Source organism: Asparagus officinalis, chromosome 3, assembly GCF_001876935.1.
Source record: "Asparagus officinalis chromosome 3, Aspof.V1, whole genome shotgun sequence".
Lineage (NCBI taxonomy): Eukaryota > Viridiplantae > Streptophyta > Magnoliopsida > Asparagales > Asparagaceae > Asparagus > Asparagus officinalis.
In genome coordinates, this window is record NC_033796.1 from 39,944,224 (window position 1) to 39,968,115 (window position 23,892).

The following is a 23,892-nucleotide window of genomic DNA, read 5'->3' on the forward strand; positions in this document are numbered from 1 at the left end:
GGGTAGGAACCGAGACCTCTGTGTCATCTTCGAAGAATCTGGCCAAGAAAAGCCTTTCCAGATCTACCCATTTCTGGATAGATCCAGCAGGCAGTTTCATAAACCATTCAAAGGCCACTCCTTTAAGAGTGACGATGAACAAGCGCGTCAAGATGGCATCATTTGCTACCACGTCTCCAGTCTGAGACTTGAAGTAATATATATGCTGATTTGGTGACCATGTACCGTCAAAAGGTTGTAGCGTTGGAGCCTTAAACTTTGGTGGATAAGGAGCTGTATCCCATTCTGCAGGGTAAGGCCGTATCACTCCTTCTTCGCGAAGCTCGCTTCTGTTGGCCATTGCGTTAAGGCGGGCTTCTAGCTCATCCACTTTGGTTGACTAAGGATATAGCTCTTTTTCCATCTCCTTCTCATTGTCGGAAGAAGAATCAAAGTTGTGAGTCTCACGATCTGAATGTTCGTGCACCTTCTGCTTTCCTTTTGACGTAGTCCTCCGGGAAGACTCGGGTTTTTGCCCTTTTTCCGAGAGAAATTGGGCTAGTATATCCTTCAATTGGAGAAGTGTCTCCTGTTGCGCCTGGAGCATGGCATGATGTTCCTCCACTCTTTTGGCTATGTCCTCGGGGTTCCCTGTTGTGTAAGCAGAGACCTCACGTGCGACAACAGAGCTTGAAGATTGAGAATCGGCAATTGCCGAATGTTCATCACTCGTCGCAATCCCTTGGGCTAAATTTTGATAATTAACCAGGCGAATAGCTCCTGTTCGAGACCGAGTATGTCGATATACCCCTTCGAACTCATTGCAAATTTCTCGAACAGTCGGGGAATGGCTTCTTTCTGATTCATCAGAGCTAGGATACAAGGCTTTTCCTCTGCTAGTCATGTTGATGGTAACCTGAGGATATTCGTCTTCAGAATCTTTCTTCTTATGACGGCGTCGTCTCTTGGTAGGTCTTACGACATCCGTCAATCTGTCGAACACTGATTGTCGGGGTTCAGGTGTACAACATTGGCACTCGAAGAGGACTGCTGAAATAATCCTCTCACAATGGCAGGGATGATTCGCCTGTTGTATTGGTTTTCTTCTAGAGAGTAACTCTCGCAAGTCAGGGCTTTGAGATTGACTCTTCGTCGGAGATAGGACCCTCTGTTTCTGAGGGGGCGAGACTGGTTCTTGGCGGACGTGAATCTTAAACCCACGTCGACTCTCTTGAACTTGGCGGACCCCATCACATTCGGGAGTCAAAGTGCGAGGGTCGCGTTTTGATTTATAAACACCAGGCCTTGGCCTGCGTTTAGTTGATGAAACAGACCCCTTAGGGTCTTGTTTTGTTTGGACGCACTCATGAGGCGTCTGTTTTCCCTTAGCAGGGCTGTGCTTTGATTGGACAACGCACCACTGAGGGTCGCGTTTGAGTTGAATCACTCGAGGTTCATAATTGGATTCGTTACCTCGAAGCGTGCGTTCTGGAGTATGAACGCAATGTTTGGGCAGCTCTTCAAAAACATAACCCTTGTGTTGGATCAGGGATTGATTTTCTCGGAGATGTGCTCGTCGGATGGATCTTCTTCGTCTTCGAGCGGCGTTTTTCTTGGCTTGTTTCAAAGCCTTAGCGGTAGCATCATCGGCGTTGATTGTGCCTTTCTCTGTCATAGGTCTCTTACAACCAACTACACGCCGTGTTGAAATGGGCGTTGGATCTTCAGCTTGCAGAGCGAGTTTGAGGCTTTGGTCAAAGGAGAGGGCTTTCTTTGGCGTCTCAACAGCAGTTAAGACCTCTTTAGAGCTCTTACAGGCATCTCGCCTAGCCTTAGGGCTAAGCGATCCAGAGGAGAGGGCCTCCTCATACTTGGCTTGGTCAAACTCCATGACAAGAGTTTCGACGGTTGTTCCAGTGAGGTGAACATCGGATTGTGCCACCACTTCCTCGTCAGAGAAGCTAGTCCCCAGCGGAGTCGCCATCTTTTGTTTGGTGGAAAATTTGTAACAAGAAAAATGAATGAAAGAACTGTATTTGATTTTATTCTCTCTAACTGCTTAGAAAAAGAATGATTACAACTCTCTTAACTCTCGATTACAATTTGAATTCCTGATTACAAAAGAGAAGAGAATGATCTAGATTCTCTCCTTTGTTTAATTCTGGGTTCTTCTTGGTAGGATGAGATGCCTCCCTCGAATGCTTGCGTCGAGTTTGATTCTCGTTGACGATCCGAATATCTATGCTCACTGGAACAACAGTCTTGTCTGGTTGATAACTCTTGATGAGTTTCGTGATTCAGAATAAACTCTAGTAATAGAGTTGTTCAAACCGAAAATAATTCGGAGTTTCGTGATTCAGAATAAACTCTAGTAATAGAGTTGTTCAAACCGAAAATAATTCGGTTAATAAGCTAAGTATCGACGGTTTAGAGCTCCTCCGTTTGTTGATTCCCCAGACTGTGTAAGGATTCAATCCTCTTTTTCTGATTCTGGAAAATCTGATCGAAAGATCCTCTCCAGAAAAATCTGATCTCCAATGATATCTCGTCCCTCGATCTGATTATCAAAAATCCGATCTAAGTAATCCAAAAAGAGATCCCTACTCTGTTGAGTTTGTTGATATTTATAGGGGGATTAGGGGTGTAACTGCCCCCATAATCCGCACCTAAATGGGGGTTTAGTTACCCCATTAATCGGGTGTAACAACCCACGTAAGCCACTCCTCAAATCGTGGGTGAAGAGCGGTTTTCGAAACTGCCTGGATCGTGTTTGAACAGGTCAGAACTTTGACATGCGTTCTGGCCTAAATTCTGTGTTTGAACGCAGCATCTGGAGGTGCGTTCTGCAGCGATATTGAGCTGCGTTCTTCGATGTTTGAAGGTGCGTTTGGCAGCAGTATAGAGCTGCGTTCGACGTCGGTTGGAGCTGCGTTGGGCAGCGATGATGAGCTGTGTTGGGCCGCGATGATGAGCTGCGTTGGGCAGCGATGATGAGTTGCGTTGGGCAGCGATGATGAGCTGCGTTGGGCAGCGATGATGAGCTGCGTTTGAGCTGCGATGATGAGGCGATGATGAGCTGCGTTTGAGCAGCGATGATGAGCTGCGTTGGGCAGCGATGATGAGCTGCGTTTGAGCTGTGATTGGCAGCGTTGGGCAGCGATGATGAGCTGCGTTGGGCAGCGATGATGAGCTGCGTTTGAGCTGTGATTAGCAGCGATTGGAGCTGCGTTTGAGCTTCTCTGTCTTTATATATGGATGACACCAATGACCAGTAGAGAAGGTCTTATTCAGGCCATTTGTGACAATTAAGGCATCTCAACAACGCTCTATCAACTGCAGGTCACGATCTCCACTAAGATTTCTTTGCATGGTTTAACCATGTGCTCTTCAGTGTGTCGAATATCATTACACTGCTCATCAGCACCTCTAATGGTTGCTAATATAATATTAGTCGTTGTCGCAGCCATCAAGATCAATCATCTCACATAAGAAGCTGCATTCGTGTTTGCAGCGGTTGAAAGTGCGTAGGTGGTTGGATTGGTGTTGTGCCTTGACGATGGTACGCAGGGAGGACTTCCACGTCTTGATTTGAAGAGATCGTCGATTTGTAATCTCTTTCTGTCAGAGCGTTGCTGCAGATCGTCATTTTGTAATCTTTGCTTTAGCTCTTTGATATGTGAAAGTCTTCAAATTGTAGCCTTCTGGAAGTCGTCAGATTGTAACTTCCATCATCGGTATTTCATGGGGAATCAGCTATCTATTATTATTTTTAGACAGCCTACAATAAGTCCACTAATCTTAGATTCCTTAACTTGGGGGGTTCCTTCATGTGTGATACATAATTTTACCCAAATTTCGTATGCGCTTGCACACGTGGAAACTCTATTGTATTCATTGGGGGAAAGACCACAAATTAAGGCGTTCATGGCCTTAGCATTAAGATTGGCTTGGTGCCTTTCTTCATCGGTCATGTTCCCGACTTTGGACTTCTCTACATATTTCTTTTCTATGAGCTCTAGGATGTCAAGATCAATGCAACGAAGGTAAATTCTCATCCTAGCCTTCCAATAAGCAAAATTTTCTAACATATGCATATTCAAAGAGGCCTCCATTAGATCTTTTCTCTAAGGCGGTTAAACCAAAAATTAATAAAGAGACCAAGATCTGATACCAATTGTTTGACCCTAGGGGGGGGTGATTAGGGTCAAGAGGCTCTAATATGCAATAAAAAATAAACACAAGCAAACCACAAATATTCTAATGCGATTAAAGTAAAAGAGATAGGGTTAGTAATTGTTATCCTTTGACGCGCGATGTGTTAACGAGGTTCGGTCCGCTGACCTACATCCCCGCTCCCCACTCTCGAGGAGAAATCCACTACACACCTGGTTTGGAAGCCGGAACTTTTGTCTACACACGATTCCCTCTCAATCTCTCACTACACAGTTGATCTCAACAGATCCCACACCCTCACAGTTGATCTACACAAGATCACACTCACACATCAGTAGAAATGATGCAAGACTCTCTCTTTACAAGTCCCTATGGCAAAGAGAAAGAGTACTGAAGCTGGGAAGTGAACTCACACAAGAAACACAGTGAAAAACCACAGAAAACAGAGTTTGAAAATTTTTCTCAGAAGACAGCGTCTCTCTGGTTTTTCAGCAGAAGTTAGGGCAACAGGAAGAAGAAGAAGTCTTGGTTTATATAAAAAGGATTAATCATTTTAAAATCACAACTCAATCTTCCCAATTAAGAAAATAATCTCCTATTCAGACTATTGCCGCAGATTGTGCCAAACACAGTTAAGTGAAAGCACAGTAAACAAGGCAAACGACCGTTTGAGAAAAAGTCATGGTTGACCGAATAAACCATCGGTCGACCGCCAGAACGTTCGGTCAACCGAAAAGATGAATTCGGTCGACCGACCGAAAATCCGGTCGACCGCGAGCAGCTTTGAAAACTTAGAAAACAAGCAGAGCCATCATCGGTCGACCGGTGCGGTCGACCGATACAAAAATCGAGATTTCGGTCAACCGCACCGGTCGACCGACGACCTCTCTGGAGCCCAGTGACGAATGACCTTAAGTGCGGTCGACCGGTGCGGTCGACCGCATTCTGATATGCTCCAGAATAGTGTTTTGACTCAAACTAAAATATTTAGAAAATATTTATATGACCTCTGAAAATTATGAAACTTTGTAAAATGTTTTTAATACTAAAAACAAACTGTTTGGAAAAAGAATTTTGCAGATAGGTCCTCATACTTGTGAAAAATAGTATTTTGTGAAAAACGCTTAAAAGCTTAAGTATGAAAACGTGTGTGTGAGTCCCAATAGCTTCAAGTGAATTCAATATTGCACTCAATAAGCCATTAGTACTGTTAATGGTGGTTGTAAAACATCATCAAAACATAAGGGCTAACAGCTTATTGTTAAGTCATATTGGCAAAGATCCTTGTTCTCCTCATAGAATTGCATTACAAAAGTGTAAAAACTTATTGAATCAGTCAGCACACATTGACCATGCGTTTCACATTCAAGATGAAGAACTTGTAATGAAAAATAGGCTACGGCTCAAGGCATCTATTGATAGTGTGTGTTGGTTAGCCTTGCAAGCTTGTGCATTTAGAGGGCACGATGAGAGTGCAGATTCAAGGAATCAAGGTAATTTTCTGGAGATGGTGAAGCTTTTGGCATCTTACAATGATGAAGTTTCACAAGTTGTAAAAAATGCTCATTATAATTCCAAGTATACTTCACCGGACATTCAAAAAGAAATTATGCACATATATGCAACCAAAGTGAGAAGTTACATACGACAAGAAATAGGAGATTCAAAATTTTGTATTCTTGTTGATTAATCACGTGATGAGGCAAAAAGAGAGCAAATGGCTATCATTTTGAGATTTGTTGATAAACATGGCTTTATAAAAGAGAGATTCTTTGATATAGTTCATGTTAGTGACACTACATCGGCAAACCTCAAAAGGGAAGTGGATCGTGTTTTGTCTTCTCATAGTCTTGGTGTTCATAATATTCGAGGTCAAGGTTACGATGGTGCGAGCAATATGCGAGGAGAGTGGAATGGATTGCAAGCATTGTTCTTGAATGATTGTCCGTATGCTTACTATATACATTGTTTTGCTCACAGACTGCAACTTGCTTTAATAGCTGCTCAAAGAGAGAACATTCTTGTCCATCAGTTTTTTACAAATAAGCTTTTTGTTGTTAATATAATTACTTCATCTTGCAAACGTCATGATCAGCTGCAAGAATCTAAAGTAACAGAAATAGAACATTTGTTGGAAATTGATGAACTTGAAACTGGAAGAGGGAAGAATCAAATTGGGACTCTCAAACGTGCAGGAGATACTCGTTGGAGTTCACATTTTCTCTCAGTTTGTAGCTTCATTGAGATGTTTGATGCTACATTTTCCGTCCTTCAGAACATCGCAAATGATGGAAGATCGACTTATTGTCAACGAGGTGATGCCGACACTGCTTCTAATTATATGACATCATTTGAGTTTGTTTTTGTCTTGCATTTGGTGAAACATATTTTGGGCATTACACATTCACTTTGTCAAAGTCTACAACAAAGGTCTCAAGATATTGTTAATGCATTACATTTGGTCGGTTCAACAAAAGTTTTGATACAAAAACTGAGAGATGATGGTTGGAGTGATATGTTGCATTCAGTTAAGCAATTTTGTGAACAACACTCTATTGTAGTTCCTGATATGAATGCTCCTTATCGAGCACGTCGAGGTACGCAACAGAGGGAGATGAAAATTGAGGAGTATTACAAAGTTGATATATTTTTTGTGACAATTGACAAGGAATTGGTGGAGTTAAATAGCCGGTTCAATGAGGATGCAATGGAAATTTTGACTTTGAGTGCTTCTTTAGTTCCGAAGAATGGATACAAACTATTCGATGTTGATCAAATTTGTCGGCTTGTTGACAAATATTATCCTGCTGATTTTGATGGTCAAGATAAGCTCATTTTGAAGATTTAACTGGAACATTTTGTCCTCGACGCCCGCAATGATCCAAAATTGAGAAGTCTTTCAACTATTTCCGAGTTATGTGTGGCACTGGCTGAAACTGAAAAGAAAAGTGAACATTTTCTTGTTGACCGCTTAATTCACCTTGTTCTAACTCTTCCGGTGTCTACAGCTACTACCGAGCGAGCATTTTCTGCCATGAAAATTGTAAAAACAAGGCTCCGCAACAAGATGGAAGACGCATTCTTAGCAGATAATTTAGTTATGTATATCGAGAAAGAGATTGTTCAAGAAATTGATACTGATTCTGTGATTGATTATTTTAAGAAGATGAAAACTCGGCGTGCAAAGTTTTAGATGTTTATATAACATTGAATTGGTGATTATTTTGAATGAATTAAGTATTTATGAGTTTATTATGTAACTTCTCCGCCACTGCTTCTATCACCTTCTCAGTTGGCATTCTTACCTCCTCCACCATCAACACCACCACCACCTTCTTCTTCAATAAATATCCACAATATTGGAATGAGTCTAGTGGAGGAGGAAGAGGGTAGAAACAGGGACGCAATGATGTTCAATGGCGGAATGGATGGAGAGGAGGTTGAAGCAGAGGGAGGAGAGGGGTGTAACTTTTCATTCAAGAAAAAGAGTTAAAGTAAATAGAATATTCCCCATCCATTTCAACGCTAACTATGTAGAAGAACTAATATCAACATAAGGTAAATTGTTTTGGGGCATGTTTGTGGAAAATTCATAGTAAAAGAAATGAAAGAAAAATTTTATTTATATTCTCTCGATCTCAATTACAATTGGGTTCCGATTAAAAAAGAGAGGAGAATGATCTGGATTCTCCCATTTGTTTAAGTCTGGGTTTTTCACGGTGGCGATGGAGTGCCTCTCTCGAATGCTCGCGTCGAGTTTGCTCTCCGTTGACGATCCGACATTTTGCTTCACTGGAACGATGTCTTCTCCTCACGGTTTGACGCTATGCAGAACTTGCAAAGCAAGTTTTAGAACTCTGAACGAGTTTAGAAGAACTCTGTAAAAGAGCTGATTTGAACCAAAAATCGGTTAATAAGCCAACGCCAGAAGAAAGCTCTGGTGGTCGATCTCCAAGAGTTGATTTGAACCAAAAATCGGTTAATAAGCCAACGCCAGAAGAAAGCTCCGGTGGTCGATCTCCAAAGCTTCAGCAATTCCCAAAAAAACCAGCGATCCCCCAAAGAGAGAGAGCCAATATCTCTTCTTTTCTGCCCAAAATCCCAGATGCGAACTCAGTTGAGTTTTGAGGTATTTATAGGGGATCAAGGGGTATAACCACCCCCCTTAATTCGCTCCTAAGTGGGGCTGAATAGGGTGTAACCGCCCCCTTAAACAGCTCCCCAAATCGTGGGAAAAACGGTTTTGAAACCGTTCAGTTCGTGCTTTGAACGAGTCAAAATGTCAATCTGGGCGTTCTAGGCCCGAACTCTGCGTTTTAGACATCAAAACGCGGAGTTGGGCCTGTTTTAGGCTGAAAACTCACAGGCCGCATAGTGTTGTGAACTCTGAAACGTAGAGTTGGGCTCTGCATGAACTCTGCGTTTTGAGTCCACGAACTTTGCGTTTTGACTCTGGAATGCAGCCATGACCTCTGCATTTTGCTGTTATAACACAGGGATGACCTTTGCATTTTTATGGTGTAATGCATGGATGACCTCTGCGTTTTGAAGTTATAACGCTGGTTCGACCCGTGCGTTTTGATGTTGCAACGCAGGTCCGACCCGTGCGTTTTAACTTTGAACGCTGGGGATGAACCATGCGTTTTGATTTGAAGAGACCGTCGATTTGTAGTCTCTTTTGCTAAAGCATTGCAAAGACCGTCATCTCGTAATCTTCGTCTTGGCTCCTTGAAAATATAAGAGTCGTCAGATTGTAACTCCCGATGTTGATTGTGAAGGCTGTTGAATTAGAGCTTTCATTGGTTATTGTGAAGGTCGTTAGATTATAACCTTCTACGTGAAAGTCTTTAAATTATAACATTCTGAAAGTCGTCAGATTGTAACTTCCATCATCAGTGTTTGATGGGGGATCAGCTATCTGTTATGATTTTTAGACAGCCTACAGGACCATGTTCGAGAGATTTATGTCTAACATGACCTCAGCTCAGCTAGGTAAAACTTGAGAGGATGACCAATTACCCCTATTCGAGGATCCCCTGAGCCGACAACTCGGCATGTAGTGGGAAACACGCTTTGAATAGCGCGAACCTCCTATGGACGACAAGGTAATTCAAGTGAACATAGGAGATGAATCTAATCCAAAGCTCATATTCATAAGTGATAGCCTATCTCCGAAGAAAAGGAAGATCACATTGCTCTAGGACGTGACTATATTGACGTCTTCATCTGGAACTATGAGGACATGCCCGACCTTGATTCTCATGTGGCCTTGCACCACCTTAACATTAAACAAGATGCCAAGCCTGTCAAGCAACCACAACGGTGATTTTGTCCACATATCATGGAAGCAATCAAATCCAAAGTCAAGAAGCTCATTGATTTAGGGTTATATATATATATATATATATATATGGGAGAAGTGTTCCTAAGGTGACACCTTAGATAATCATCTAAGAACGCGGCCTAAAATTACATGATTGAGCTACATTGTGAATGATCCGCTCCATTGAACTTGATCTACATATTCTAAAACCCCAACACATCAAGTTTGGGGTGAATCCGTCGTCGTTTGACCATTCATCCATTCATATTAATTTTAACGGTTTCGAATGAATAGAACTTTTCACATGGTTTGACGGAGGGTCAAACGACGATGGGTTCACCACAAACTTGGTGTGTTGGGGTTTTAGAATATGTAGATCAAGTTTAACGGAGCGGATCATCCATAATGTAGCTCAATCATGTGATTTTAGGCCGCATCCTTAGATGATTATCTAAGGCGTCACCTTAGGAACATTTTCCCATATATATATATATATATATATATATATATATATATATAGAGAGAGAGAGAGAGAGAGAGAGAGAGACTAAATATCACTTATTAAATGTCATATCTATTTCTATTATAAAAGTGTGTTGCCATGTTAATTTTTTTTCCCAAAACTACCCTCAAACACACATACATACATCATAAGTACACACACATATATATGCATACTAAATATCACTTATTAAATGCCATGATGCATACACATACATATGCATAAACAACATTTAAATAACCACAATTAAATAAATTATTCATAACCCCCAAGCAATTTATCCATGAATGAATTATTCATAACCCCCAAATTTATTCTCAATCGTTCGTTGACATACGACTTCCATTGTCCCACTAACCTCTAATTAGCTGAACATTTTAATTACTCATCAATGCAAGCTATGAATTGATTCTTAATTCTACCCATTAATCCCCATTGTCAACTCTCAAATTCCTTCCTCTTGCATGACTATGTGCTCTCTCTACAAATACAATTATTGGCGGAAAGATTGAAGAGAATGGACACCACAAGTGAGCACCTCTCATACGTGAAAAATCTTCCTCCTCTATAACCACATGAGAATTCCAAACAAAAAGTGCTCACCAATGAAATTCTTCCTATATATCAAACATCAAACATTACATAAATCTTTCTTGATATAGACATTGAGAGACTCTATTATCCCATCTTTCTAGATATCTTAATGGAGAGGAGGGAAGTTTTTCCAACATTGTTGGGTTCTAATATGGCGAGGAACTTGGAGGGGTGGTCTGAGCACGTGACGTCGCAGAAAATGACATGTGAGGAGGGAAGTGGAGGAAGAGGAAAATGGCATCAAAGCGATCCCATAATCGACATCGTGAAAATGATGAAAGTGAGCGAGAATGAATGAGCCTAAAGAAAGGAGTAGAAAATAAAAAAAAAATAGATGAGTTGAGGGTGAAAGTAGAAGTGATCGCTAACGCCTGCCAAATTTTGAAATTGAGTATGCCTACTCTATTGAATATTAAGCGTTGTTCTTCTAATTCGTGCAATAATCAACTACAGGATTCCTATAAGGATCTATTATGCCTATTCCATTGATATTTTGACATTTTCTTTCTATTATGCCTATTCCATTGATATTTTGACATTTTCTTTCTTTATAGTTTTGAGTTTCTCTCTTCATAGGTTGATGCTGGTCATTTCATTTTTTGCCGGCAAGCGTTATTTTGATGGCTTCTTTGCTTCATTCTGCCTGCAATAATGAAGTGAAGTAACTTTAAAAGATTTTTGTTAAGATGCTTTAGTTTAGTATTGAAGTTGGCTTACGTAGATTTATGTGTCTTTTCTTCGATAGCTAGATTTTAGAATATAATTCTCTTGTATTCAAAATAAATGAAAACTGGTCGATCAGTTTGCATAATTCTCAGTAATTTTTATTGGTTGTTATGTGCAAATGTTCCCAAATTTTGGCATTGATTTTCTTTGATTCTTTTGGGGTATTTGGTTCAACAAAATTTTTAGCATTTGAGGTGCCTTCGAAATTCTTAAAACAAACATGTCTCATTTTCATTTATGGGATTCCATATAGTGTTGGTTTCAAAAAAATTGGCATTAGGTATCCATAAAATAAAAAAAAGTAGAAATATTAGGGATTTGCCAAATCCTACAATTTTGAAAGGATTTGTCAAATGCTAAAAATTTAAAGTTTTGGCATTAGATATCCATACATTTTGTACTTTTCTATATTTTAGAATTTGAATCAATTAACAAATTATAATTTATAGAATTTATTTTCCTCTAATCAAGTTGAACCAAATATAAGATTATGAACTCAAAATAAAAATATGTTAAAAACACATAGATTTGAAATTCTTGATGAGATTCCAAATCCTATAATTTTAGGATTTGAAGCAAACAACCCTTTTCTGTCTTTAATAATAATAATTAAATAAAGAAACATCATATGAGATTTTTTTGGGATCCTCTCAGTTGGGCATTGAAATGGGGGGAGAAAATCTAGCAGCAGTTGCTTAAAGTGATTGCCGAATCTCACTCTCCCTCTGATTGGGCCGCCTAGCTCTTGCTTTCACTTGCACGTGGGTACGAGTTATAAAGGACAAATAGTAAATCACAACCTGCAGGCAACATCCATTAGATTTGTAACCTTTGCTAATTTTAGAACCGCATCCAACCCCATAAGCTTTAAGGGGCTGTTTGGTTCCTGTTTTTTAGGTGGTAAAAGTGGGAAAAGCTGTCAAAAATGTCAGCTTTTTGGCAGCTTTCCCCCAAAATCACCTGTTAAAAAGGTGATTTTAGGTGAAAGCTGCGCGATTTTGGGTGAAAGCTGCCAAAAAACTGACATTTTTGACAACTTTCTCCTTTTTTACCACCCAAAAAAACCTATCCAAACAGCCCCCAAGGGTATTGCACTAAACCTTCTTAAACCCCTTAAATTTAGTGTTGCATATAACCCTCTAAATTTTTTATTCCATTAATGTATTAGCAGAATTAAAAATTAAGAGGATTATGTGCAATGACGCCTAAAGTTCAGGGTTTGGTGTAACTAAAAAGTTAAAGGGAGTTATGTGACATAACGCCTAAATTTTGACATAATTAAAAGGGAAAAATGCTTCCAGCCCCCAATTTCGTAATAAGTATGCTTCCCCCTCCCAAGACTTTTTCAACGCTCTCAAAACCCCTAAATTCATAATAACTATGCACTGAGCCCCCAAAACACAAAGCCCAAGAATTTTACACAGGTAAAGACTATAATGCCCATTCTCTTTCTCACCATGCAATCCCTCTACTCTCCTTCCCCCACCATTTTTTCCCTAGCCCCCTCCGTCCCTTCCACAACCCTCGTGGCGGCCGAAGCTCCTCTCCGGTCTCGCGCCTCGACCCCTCGCCTCCGCTCGCCGAGATCCGTCATGTCCACCGCCGATCCCAGCACGACCTCCGCTCGACCCCTCGCCTCCGTCCCCAACCCAATCCCTCAGGTCCATCATCCTCGAAAAACCCTACCACGTGCTCTCGAGCTCGTCCAGTCCGGCTCTGGCCGCCTCTCCGACCACGTGCAGGAGGAGCTCGTCCCAAGGCGGCAGAGTACAACAGCAAGAGAGTAGAGCTCGAGAGCGGCTTGCCGCTCAAAGGAGTGATTTGGACGAGCTCAGGGCACGCGACGTGGCACTGCGAAGGCCTTTTCATGCTCTCCTTCTTGTATTCCATCTGATGGTCCCATATCGAACCAGGTACCCACCCTCACAAAAGCGGTCAAACATTTCATCCAGCGACGTGAACGGAGCATTAGGGGGCCTGCTAGCATTCGTAAAGTGCCAAAAGGGGACGAGCGCATCCTTAGGATCCCGGCTGACCTAGACGACACGAGTGGATTTCTTGAAATTGAGGGAAAATATTCAATTCATTTGTTTATTAATTTTCTGATATTTGAGGTTTGATCTATTTTTGAAGAACAGTTATTATAACCAGCAACTTTAATTTGGGTTTTTTTGGGGTTATAGGCTCTATTTTACTCGTGTAAAATTAGGAATCAAGAACGGAAAGAATCAAGATCGGGTCGGTTGTGAAGGATACGCGTTGGTTGTGAAGGATACAGATTGGTTGTGGAGGTTACGAATTGATTGTTAAGATTACGGGTTGATTGTGGAGGTTACGGGTTGGTTTGTGGAGGTTACGTGTTGGTTGTGGAGGTTACAGGTTGATTGTTAAGTTTACGGATTGATTGTTAAGGTTACGGGTTGGTTTGTGGAGGTTACATGTTGGTTGTGGAGGTTACGGGTTGATTGTTAAGGTTACGTGTTGGTTGTTAATATTACGGATTGATTGTTAAGGTTACAGAGTTGGTACATAAAGCCTATAAAGTTTGATACGTAAACGTACTCGTCCTCTTGATTCATTCAAAGCCTCTGACCAGATTCTTCACGTGAGCCTGCAATAGTTACTAGTACTCCTCAACAGTACTCGTTACATCCACTATTTGATATTAGTCCATCAAATCTTTGGTATTCCTAAATAAATCCTTAAAATCATTGAAATGGCTCTAATCAGAAAATTAAGTCATGTAGCTATTTTAGATCTGGGCCCTTAATTCATAAAGATGTCATTATGTAACTCAATTCTCATAATGGGCGAACTAATTTCAAAGTAAACTCAATTTACAATCAACCCGTAACCTCCACATAAATCTGGGCCCTTAATAATATAGGCTTTATGTACCAACTCGAAGGATACGGATTGGTTGTGGAGGTTACGAATTGATTGTTAAGATTACGGGTTGATTGTGGAGGTTACGGGTTGGTTTGTGGAGGTTACGTGTTGGTTGTGGAGGTTACGGGTTGATTGTTAAGTTTACGGATTGATTGTTAAGGTTACGTGTTGGTTGTTAATGTTACGGATTGATTGTTAAGGTTACGGGTACCTGGTTCGATATGGGACCATCAGATGGAATACAAGAAGGAGAGCATGAAAAGGCCTTCGCAGTGCCACGTCGCGTGTCCTGATCTCGTCCAAATCAACTCCTTTGAGTGGCAAGCCGCTCTCGAGCTCTGCTCTCTTGCTGTTGTACTCTGCCGCCTTGGGACGAGCTCCTCCTGCACGTGGTCGGAGAGGCGGCCGGAGCCGGACTGGACGAGCTCGAGAGCACGTGGTAGGGTTTTTCGAGGATGATGGACCTGAGGGATTGGGTTGGGGACGGAGGCGAGGGGTCGAGCGGAGGTCGTGCTGGGATCAGCGGTGGACATGACGGATCTCGGCGAGCGGAGGCGAGGGGTCGAGGCGCGAGACCGGAGAGGAGCTTCGGCCGCCACGAGGGTTGTGGAAGGGACGGAGGGGGCTAGGGCAAAAATGGTGGGGGAAGGAGAGCAGAGGGATTGCATGGTGAGAAAGAGAATGGGCATTATAGTCTTTACCTGTGTAAAATTCTTGGGCTTTGTGTTTTGGGGGCTCAGTGCATAGTTATTATGAATTTAGGGGTTTTGAGAGCGTTGAAAAAGTCTTGGGAGGGGGAAGCATATTTATTACGAATTTGGGGGCTGGAAGCATTTTTCCCTAATTAAAAAGTTTAGGTGGCGTTTATTTGCAACAATGCCTAAAGTTCTGGGGGTTGAGCCGTATTAAAAAGTTCAGGGGGGTTAGCTCAAAATGCCCAAAGTGTTCGAGGTTTTCTAAAATAAACCCTTAAAATCAGAAAAGCATATAAAATCCATAGATTACTATCTTTTGTAACTGGTAGCCACGTATAAATGAAAACAAAGAGTTTTCTGGTCCAATAGGAGGGCGAAAGCAAAGACCAAGTGGCCCAATAGGAGGGCGAGTTAGATTTGTGGTTGCTTTGTGCGACTGCAGCTCGAGTTTCTTTGAAATGGGTTTATAGACAAAATTTGTCGAATCAGATTGAACACAAATTTTGGTGACCAAATATTTGGGATTTTACTTCGGTTTGAAAGTATATGTTGTTTGTTTGATCAGCTACAATAATTTTATGCTCTCAACTTATTATAACATCATCATAAATTTATAAGTTCATATCCTATACTGGAATATAAATTGCATATAAAAATTAAACATAATTTAACATCAAATATATTTTTATATTAGCATACAAATTCATCAAATATATATTTTATATTCAAGTTATTAAATATAAAGTTTGCATATATTGAACAATATAATCTACAGCAAAATTAGCATATAATGATATAAATTTTATGTACTTTCACTAAGATATAAACATCACAAAGATTCAAATTATTAAAATATATCTTAGTTTATAATTGACATCTGTACCGATTCACATAGAATTTTCTTCATTTTACTTTGAAATTTATATACTTTTATATGTAAAAATACTCAATACTTCTAATATTTTAGATTAATCCTTTTTTTTTACCGACTTCCTCATTTTCATGTTCATGAAATGAATTAAAAATATAAAATAAGTATGTCCACATGTAAAGCACGTGCACTATACTAGTATCTAAAATAGTCCTATGTTATCATAGCTACGGAATGTAGTACTTTTTCTTAGCTTGTTATATTTTTGTATTTGTTTTGGCAGGATAGAAGAAGATTGACATACTGTTTCATCATCGGGATTTTGTAGAGGAACGTTTATACACTTGATTCATAGCCGGGATTTGTATAATTGTTTCGTTTCTGAAGACATGAAGTGTCGAAGAATATTCATATAGTTTTTCTAATGAACCAGCTCGAAATATTTCGAATCATAACACCAGATGCCTCACTGTGTGTGCGCGTGAAAGGGGAACAGATCACCACTAACAGTATTTCACCAGTCACCACACTTAAACAAAAAATAGAGTTTAGCATCGCTCTTGATTTCTTATTCAAAATATACACTACAATCACTGGAGAAATGCGTTTTAACAAAGAAACACCTATTGTCTCTCTCCAAGTTTTCTTCTGAGATAGAGACAAGTAAAAGCTTTCCTTTCATTTACATCTCATATTTACAGAGTCAAATATACTAGACCTACAAAAATTCACTTCCCTCCTGCAGCCCGCGCTCCTGCAGCTTCACCGCTGCTTCAAATATAGAGTCGTCATACATATAAGGGCAAATTGAAGATTAACCTATGTCTATATCTTCAGTAGCACTTACGACCCTGGATTCACACTTCAAGAAGGATATACTGCAGATGACCTCACGCTCGCTCTCCCTTATGAATTGAGAGGTAATAAGCGCTAATAAATGAACTGAAGGATGATAAGTGCTGAAGATATAGATAAGGAGGTTACATGGAACATATGCTACATATTATCATATAATATAAACCTATACCTGGACTATAATTATGAATTCTAGATCTGTAACTTGATGCAGCTTCTGTACAATAATGCAGCTTCCATCCATCATCTGGGAGGCCAAAAAATCATACTGTGACTGACTTTGGGAAAGCAAGGAGAAAAACTCTTTGCATAAATGGGGCATTTTGAAAATTATATCACCCATTCTGCAGCTATAAGTCAGTCTTCAACCCTCACTACTTCAGTGACTGCAGTGTTACAAAAGAAGCACCTTGGGCTGTTCAAGAGGTGCCTTGTGATACAGCCGTAGCAAGATTTGTGGTGGCACGGCTTAAAGATGGCATCCGCGTTGCAGGCATAACAGATGCAGCAACAACTATCCTGTTCCTCGTCATCAGACTGGATTAATGAATCCCCACTCCTACTTATGTTCATCAGGAATTTTGAGAATTCTTCGAGCTGTGCTAGTTTGGCATGAGCAGCATCTCCTCTTAAGAGATTGCCCTGCGTAAAGTGTGACAATGTCAGAAATAAATAATATCAGTCATTCGTCTGGTATACAGAGCGGTGCCATAATGAGGACATTGTTTCATGAATTTATAATCAACTCTTAAAGGTACAAGTAAAATGATAAAATAGAAGCAACCTTAAAAGAAGTGAAGCTAGAAACACTAGCCTACGGGATATGAGATATCAAGATCGATTAGACTACATTAACCTGACAAATAGAACAATGTGACTGTACATTCACTAGACTACTAGTCATGTCATTATGGAATGGACAATGTACTCAAATCCAACAAGACAACATAAAGCAAGTTCAGCAAACTGACTATAATCCCTCATAAAGTGACTTGCAGATTAGTAAAACTAAATGTAGTTCCTGATGCATAGACAACATTAGCAAGTCGTTGACAAATCCAAACTTAATATGGGCCAAGTCAACTTGGTGTAGGCTAGACTGGAAAGACATTTATGCTCCTATTATAAACCATGAATATATAATGGATCTTAACTATATCAAGTTGTTGACAGGAAGAGGTCAGTATCCATATTGAATTAGTACTTTGAGAAGCATGTTGACGACATATGTGGCTCCAATCACGCATGCACGCGCGCCCACCCACACATCAGGAGTGAGGGAGTTTGGTTCACATGCAATTACAACTGCAACTTCAGTTGCAATTTGCAAGAGGACAGATGTGGATCTATTTATTGTGCTGTAATTTGCACGCAACTGCAAATAGAGAAAACAAAAAACAACTTGCAGCAAACGTGGCCATGAAATCTGTGTTCGCAAAAACAACCTCATTTGCAAAAGGAGTTGCCACCAAAAAATACATTACAGTAAAACAAACAATACACTGTGAGGTCATGGTCTTTGCAAATGTAAACCACAAATGCAACTTTCAGCAAACAAACGACCCCAGTAGGACACACACAAAAAAAATAAAAAAAATGATGAAAAAAATAACACCTTCTCTTCTCTTCCCTCAAAGTATTTATACATTTTTTACGTCTTCCAGCAATTTCAGCTTCGATGAAATTGAAATTACTGCATGTAGTTTGCTGTTTTTTTTTAAACGTTAACAGAATTGTCGAGTTTGTGGAACTGTAACAATAAAGTAATTCTTCTATGGTGTTGTCAATTAAACAAGAAGTGTCTCCAAATGTATTCCACATTTCCAGCTTGTACATACATTAACTTGTGCAACACAATCTGCTAACATACTACCCAGTACAGGCCACTCAGGGCCCAGACACGGCATCCAGATGTAGATATGACATTGAACTAAATGTAGATTCTATTCTAGTTTGACGTCATGTATCTTCGACAGGTTCATAAATAAGGGAGATTTGCAAGATCAAAACAAGGTTCACGAAGTATTACCCAATTGTAACCTAGCAAGTACTGAAATCCACAATGCACAGTAACAGGACAATCCATACTTGCGAATATAGAAATAATATCATTTAGCTCCTTGCTTTCTGAAATTGCACTTGCATCCATGAGGTTAAGAATAATTCCCACAAGTGGTGCCAGGATCATGGTTCTGTTTGTCTTCTCTTGATAATGCCCAGGTCGCCTAAGTGACCTGTAGAAATGGCAGAACAAAATGAAGGTCAAATAAGAGAAAATGGTAGTTGTAAGCAGAGAAATCAGTATCATGCTTATTTATACATTGTGCTTCTAGTAGGCCTGGATCAGGCCCAAGTTCGAAGACATTAAGAATAGCTCTTGAGGCTTGAGCAGCATGACAAAACCAAGGTCCAAAGCAAGGTTTCGAAGCACATGTTCGCTTGGCTTTTGGTCCACCTTATTGGAGTTCAGTATCGACCAGTTTTGGCACTTCCATTGTCGTGTCTGCTTTGAATATATTATTATTTTAAAAAGTGTACTTCTTTTAGGATTCATTTACTTATTTTTCCAATCCCTTGTCCTCTACTATATAAACTGCAAAGATGCCAAAAAAAGTAGCGAAGACCTACGTAGTGCTAGACGTATGAAGACTTAAAAGAGTGACAGATCATAAATAAAAAACGATTAAATTAAAAAACAGTATATTTTTTTAATTTTTAATGCGATAGCACAGGAACATCCGGGAGAATCAGGTAGCTCAAACCATGATAGGATTATAGCCACTATTGAAAATTAGGCTTGATTAGGTTAACTGGTTAAGTATGCTCCAAAGAAAATGGGAATTGGAACAGCTGCAGGACGGATAACATTCCAATTGAAGTTGGGAAGTGTCTTCAAGATCCTGATTTAGTATGGTTCACAAAGTCACTTAAATAAAATTAAACGAATGAAGGATATGCACAAGGTACCGATATGCAAGAATAAAGGAGATATAAAAGATAGCTCAAATTATCAAGAAACAAGTTTATGAGCCGTATAATGAAACTTCATAACTGAGTCGAGCAAAGTAGTTTATAAAAGAAACATCTGTATTTATAAACAGTTTGCTTTTATATCAGGAGGTGAAGTGGGAAGCTATTTAAATACTATGATAATTGATGGAGAGGCATGGGAGAAGAACGGAGATGACTACGTGCCTTAATTCCGAGCATAGGATTATGGCCGCTTGACCAATGAGAAATCGAGAGAATCCTGGGAAAACTTGAATGAAGCCAGTTAAGAAGAAGGAAATATGATGCTGGTTAATTAAACAGAGAATAACGCTTAGCAAAGCTGAGTGAAAGAAAAAGCAATCATGTATACAAACCCAAAATGTTGTTGTCATTAGGCTTGCACAACTGGGCGTGACAACTGTAGAAACAAGTTTTTCTTGATCCTCCCTGAATATCCATTATAGTGGCCATATTCCTATCTTCAAAAAGATCATGCACACAACCCCAAAATGTTGTTTATTAGGCTTCCTAAACTGTCAAGCCAAAACTTTTTTAGGTCCTTCAGTATCAATTATAGTTACCACCAACCCTATTCCACCTTGCTTTCAACATAAGAACCATAACATACAGAATTCAATCCATTCTGCTTATGGTAATCACATGTCCTATTGTGCATGCCCAAATGGTGATTTTCACCGTTCAAATTTGCATCTAGAATCCCTTGAATTTTCTTTATATAAGATACGGGTCCTTCCTTCTGGGTTTAACATGCATTAGTAATAAGTTCGCCACAGAATCTTACACCTTTAACATACCTGGGAAGAGTGCATGCCTATATTACAGAACAATATTTTTTCTTTGAAACTTACATGTCAAGAAACTCAGCATCTGCAACTGAAATTATGTGGTTCAGGATGAAGATGATCAACTCAGTCAGCCTCCGAAGGTTCATATCAGGGCCCAAGAGGAATGCTTGAGGAATCTCATGCGTACAAAATTCTAGAATTCTTGCGAGATTGCATGAGAGATCAAAAACAACTCCACATTTTCTTTGTTGCAATTCACCAACCTGAACAGCAGAACATCATCCGTCAATATTTCCACAACTTTAGCATCAAACAAAAGCATTCGGTTATCAAGAAGTAGGAAAGCAGCATGATTTAATGGTTTCAGTGTGTGTTCTCCCTTGCTATATAATAAAAATAAGAAGATAAGCAGTCTTATCCTTTTCAAAATAAGAGAATGTCCTTTTTGAAGAATTTGGAATTTGATGAACCTTTTTGAAGCGGAGAATTTTTTTAAAAAGACCTTTTCAAAAAATAATTAGCAAGGTTGACTTCTTTTTGGCCAGCTGGCCAAAAAGAGGTCGATTTTGTAAAATATCAACTTTAATATACACGGATTAGTAGTCCTGTGTAATGAGTCCTCGCTAATTAAACCTAACTAGTCTCATGTAATTAGTTCTCATTAATTAAACCTTAACCATTTCAGCACAAAGTATACATGACTACCACTTTAGATTAATCGTAACTACGATCACTAATTACACAGGATTATTAGTCATGTGTATTTTAAAGTCGATATTTTGCAAAATCAACCTTCTTTGGCTAGCCGAGATAACATGGGGAAAAAGAGATCGAATTTGCTAAATATTTTCCAAAAAGTCTGTTTTGCTAATATTTTCCAAAACAGTCTTTTGTAAAAAAATTCTCCTTTTGAAGCAGGAGTCAAAAGCCAAAGTCAGCTTAAGCAGAAGGCCCCAAAGCCAACGCTGAGAGAAGCCAGAAATTATTCCGTCCTTAGACGCAGAACCAATAAGCTCCAGTTATTCTTTGTTCTTATCTTTGGCTCCCATTTACACTAGCCGAACCTGGTTTTCCAACTGAAATCACCATCTCCTCTCTCTCTCTCTCTCTCTCTCTCTACCCTTCACTTCCATCCTTAAAAGTACCAAAAATATATGGTCTCCACTCCACTGTAGCCCTGACGATGCCGCCCTCCTCCAGTCCTCCCACACAACCCCGACAAAAATAAAACTAACTGCTAAAATTTTAACAGTAATTATGTTAAGGACAATTTGGGGAGTTGAGGGGCAAATTAACGATTACAATGTCCCTTTTCCATGTCTTTTTTTTGTGTGTATGTGTGTATGTCGTGTGTGTGTGTGTGTGTTGTTTGGGGGGCGGGGTGGGGGGTGTTATCTGTGGGAACTCTGGTGGGACATGAAATCATGATTGGGAAGAAAATCAATGGTCAAAGTGATAGCTGCTCAGGAGGTAGAATAATCAAAACTGATTATAATTTTAACATATAATATAACACATATTAGTAGTTAACTAAACAAGACAGGTAACATCTGTAACATCTGAAATGAAACAAACTAAGAACTATAATTAAGATAGATAATGAATAGGCAACAGCAAGACACTTAAGTTTAAGTCAAAAACAAAGGAGTTAGCATTCACAACAATTGTACAGTAAGTTACCTAATCTACATTAACCAAGAAAGCAGTTCAATAAACCAGATGATTATTCAGAATAATAGAACCCACAGCAGGTGACCGGGACGGTTATGGCTCTCATGGTCTTGGGTTCGATTCAGAGTTGGGTTATCAAAAAAATATATATTCAGAATAATAGAAGGAAATAAATAGTAGTAACCTGGTAATTTTCTTGCATCTCTCGAATGGAAACAGAGAATTCAGTCATTGTCCAGCTAAGGGTATTGAAAAGACGATTGAGGAAAGAAGAAAATAATTCTTCATCCTGACTGCACGCTTCTCGTAGTAACACCTTCATGATGACAGACATCAGACAGACTTGGGTAATTAAAGATAGTGAGAGAAGACAGTATTACATATAAGTGTGCAAAGTAACAATTGGTTATCAAACCTGGAAACGAGATGATGTTGAATACTCTACATGCTTTGATGAACAAAATCCAGAACCTTTGCACAGCCGAAGAAGTATATTTGTAACTGGAATCCATGATCTGTTATCAAATGCTGAGAGCAATGCCTTTGGCATTCTATTGACAGCTTCATTATTGTTCTCAAAAGCAAGCATATAGTCCTTGTACTGTACCAGGACAGAAATTGATTGGAGAAGAAGATCTTTTATGTCGGAACTCAATATGCGTGGATCATTGAAGTGTTTGACAATAAGAGTAACCTAAAAGAAGAACAAATTCCAACTGTTATCAATTTCCATATAAAAAGGGGCAGACCCAACAACATCAAGAACCAATATGTGGCTGGAAGGAGAACAATAAAAAACAAAAAGAAATATCAGCAAGATAATACTGATCTCAGACAAGTGTTCCTTGAAGGCTTGCTAGAACTAGGATGATTAATAGATACTATGCAATCTCCTAACAGTATAGCACAAGACACATTCAGAAAATGTCACTGCATCCAAATACAATAGCCAGATGTTCGACTAAAAAGAAATTTAAATAGTTAATTCACTATCATATACTGGTCAGGAAAGTAATCAAAGATTGTAAAGCTGTAAAGTGCAAATGATAAGATAAAGAAATCAAAGTTCCACGTATACAAGAAATTAAGTTACTGTAAATCTATCAGCAAATTTGGGTCAAAATATTTACTAAAACAAAGAAGAAAATGTTTTTTTAGGATAAGGTCCCCAATATGTTTGTCAATATCTACTAAAATACCCAGGAGATTTAGATTTGTATCAGTGAGAAATACTATTTTTAACTTATACTTGTTTTAGTCAAAAACTGAAGTCTATTATCAGCTAGGTTGCATGGGTATGGGTACGGTTATGGGCCAGGGAGATCTTGTAAACCATAGGGTACAGGTATACGGCTATACTTATTTTTTTATACTACAAGTATAAATTTTTGCATGCCAAACTAGCTTAAAAAGTGCACTTTTTAACTCTTATGACAAAGTCTACCCCAAGTCAGACCCGCCATTTTGAACTCCTACTATCTTGAGTTTTTTGGAACAGTTTTAGTTACTTGAGAAAAGCCCAATTCAAGGCCCACGGCAGTTCACATAATAATCAGAAAGAATAATTGGACTTACTTGAATAAAGCCCAAGCCCACAACAGGTTCAATAGTACAATAGCCAAAAACACTACTCAGTCTTTATGCCAACTCATCAATCCATGACTAAAAAAACACACATCATCTCAACTGTCCATTGTGTCCAATATCAATGATCGACAACAACTCCGAATTAACCACTCTCCCAAGGATCAACATACAGATCCCCAAATTATCTCTCTCTCTCTCTCTCTCTCTCTCTCTCTCTCTCTCTCTCTCTC

The 23,892-nt window shown here is 39.4% G+C and overlaps 1 protein-coding gene and 1 pseudogene across 4 annotated transcripts in view; one reads left to right on the top strand and one right to left on the bottom strand.

The window, feature by feature from the left end:
* The window catches only part of LOC109834985, a 29,405-nt pseudogene extending 22,001 nt beyond the window's left edge, over positions 1-7,404 (top strand).
* LOC109833892 (E3 ubiquitin-protein ligase RKP) overlaps positions 16,283-23,892 on the bottom strand; it is a 25,745-nt gene continuing 18,135 nt past the window's right edge. For 3 of the 4 annotated variants that reach the window (XM_020401745.1, XM_020401744.1, XM_020401746.1), the window contains exons 7-11: positions 22,491-22,769; positions 22,260-22,391; positions 20,468-20,667; positions 18,637-18,841; positions 16,283-17,249 (exon numbers count right to left, since the gene is read on the bottom strand). In XM_020401745.1, the coding sequence (XP_020257334.1) occupies positions 16,965-17,249; positions 18,637-18,841; positions 20,468-20,667; positions 22,260-22,391; positions 22,491-22,769 (1,101 nt within the window). In that variant the 3' untranslated portion in view covers positions 16,283-16,964. The remainder of the gene's footprint in view (positions 17,250-18,636; positions 18,842-20,467; positions 20,668-22,259; positions 22,392-22,490; positions 22,770-23,892) is intronic. The other variant, XR_002245374.1, reaches the window with a different exon arrangement.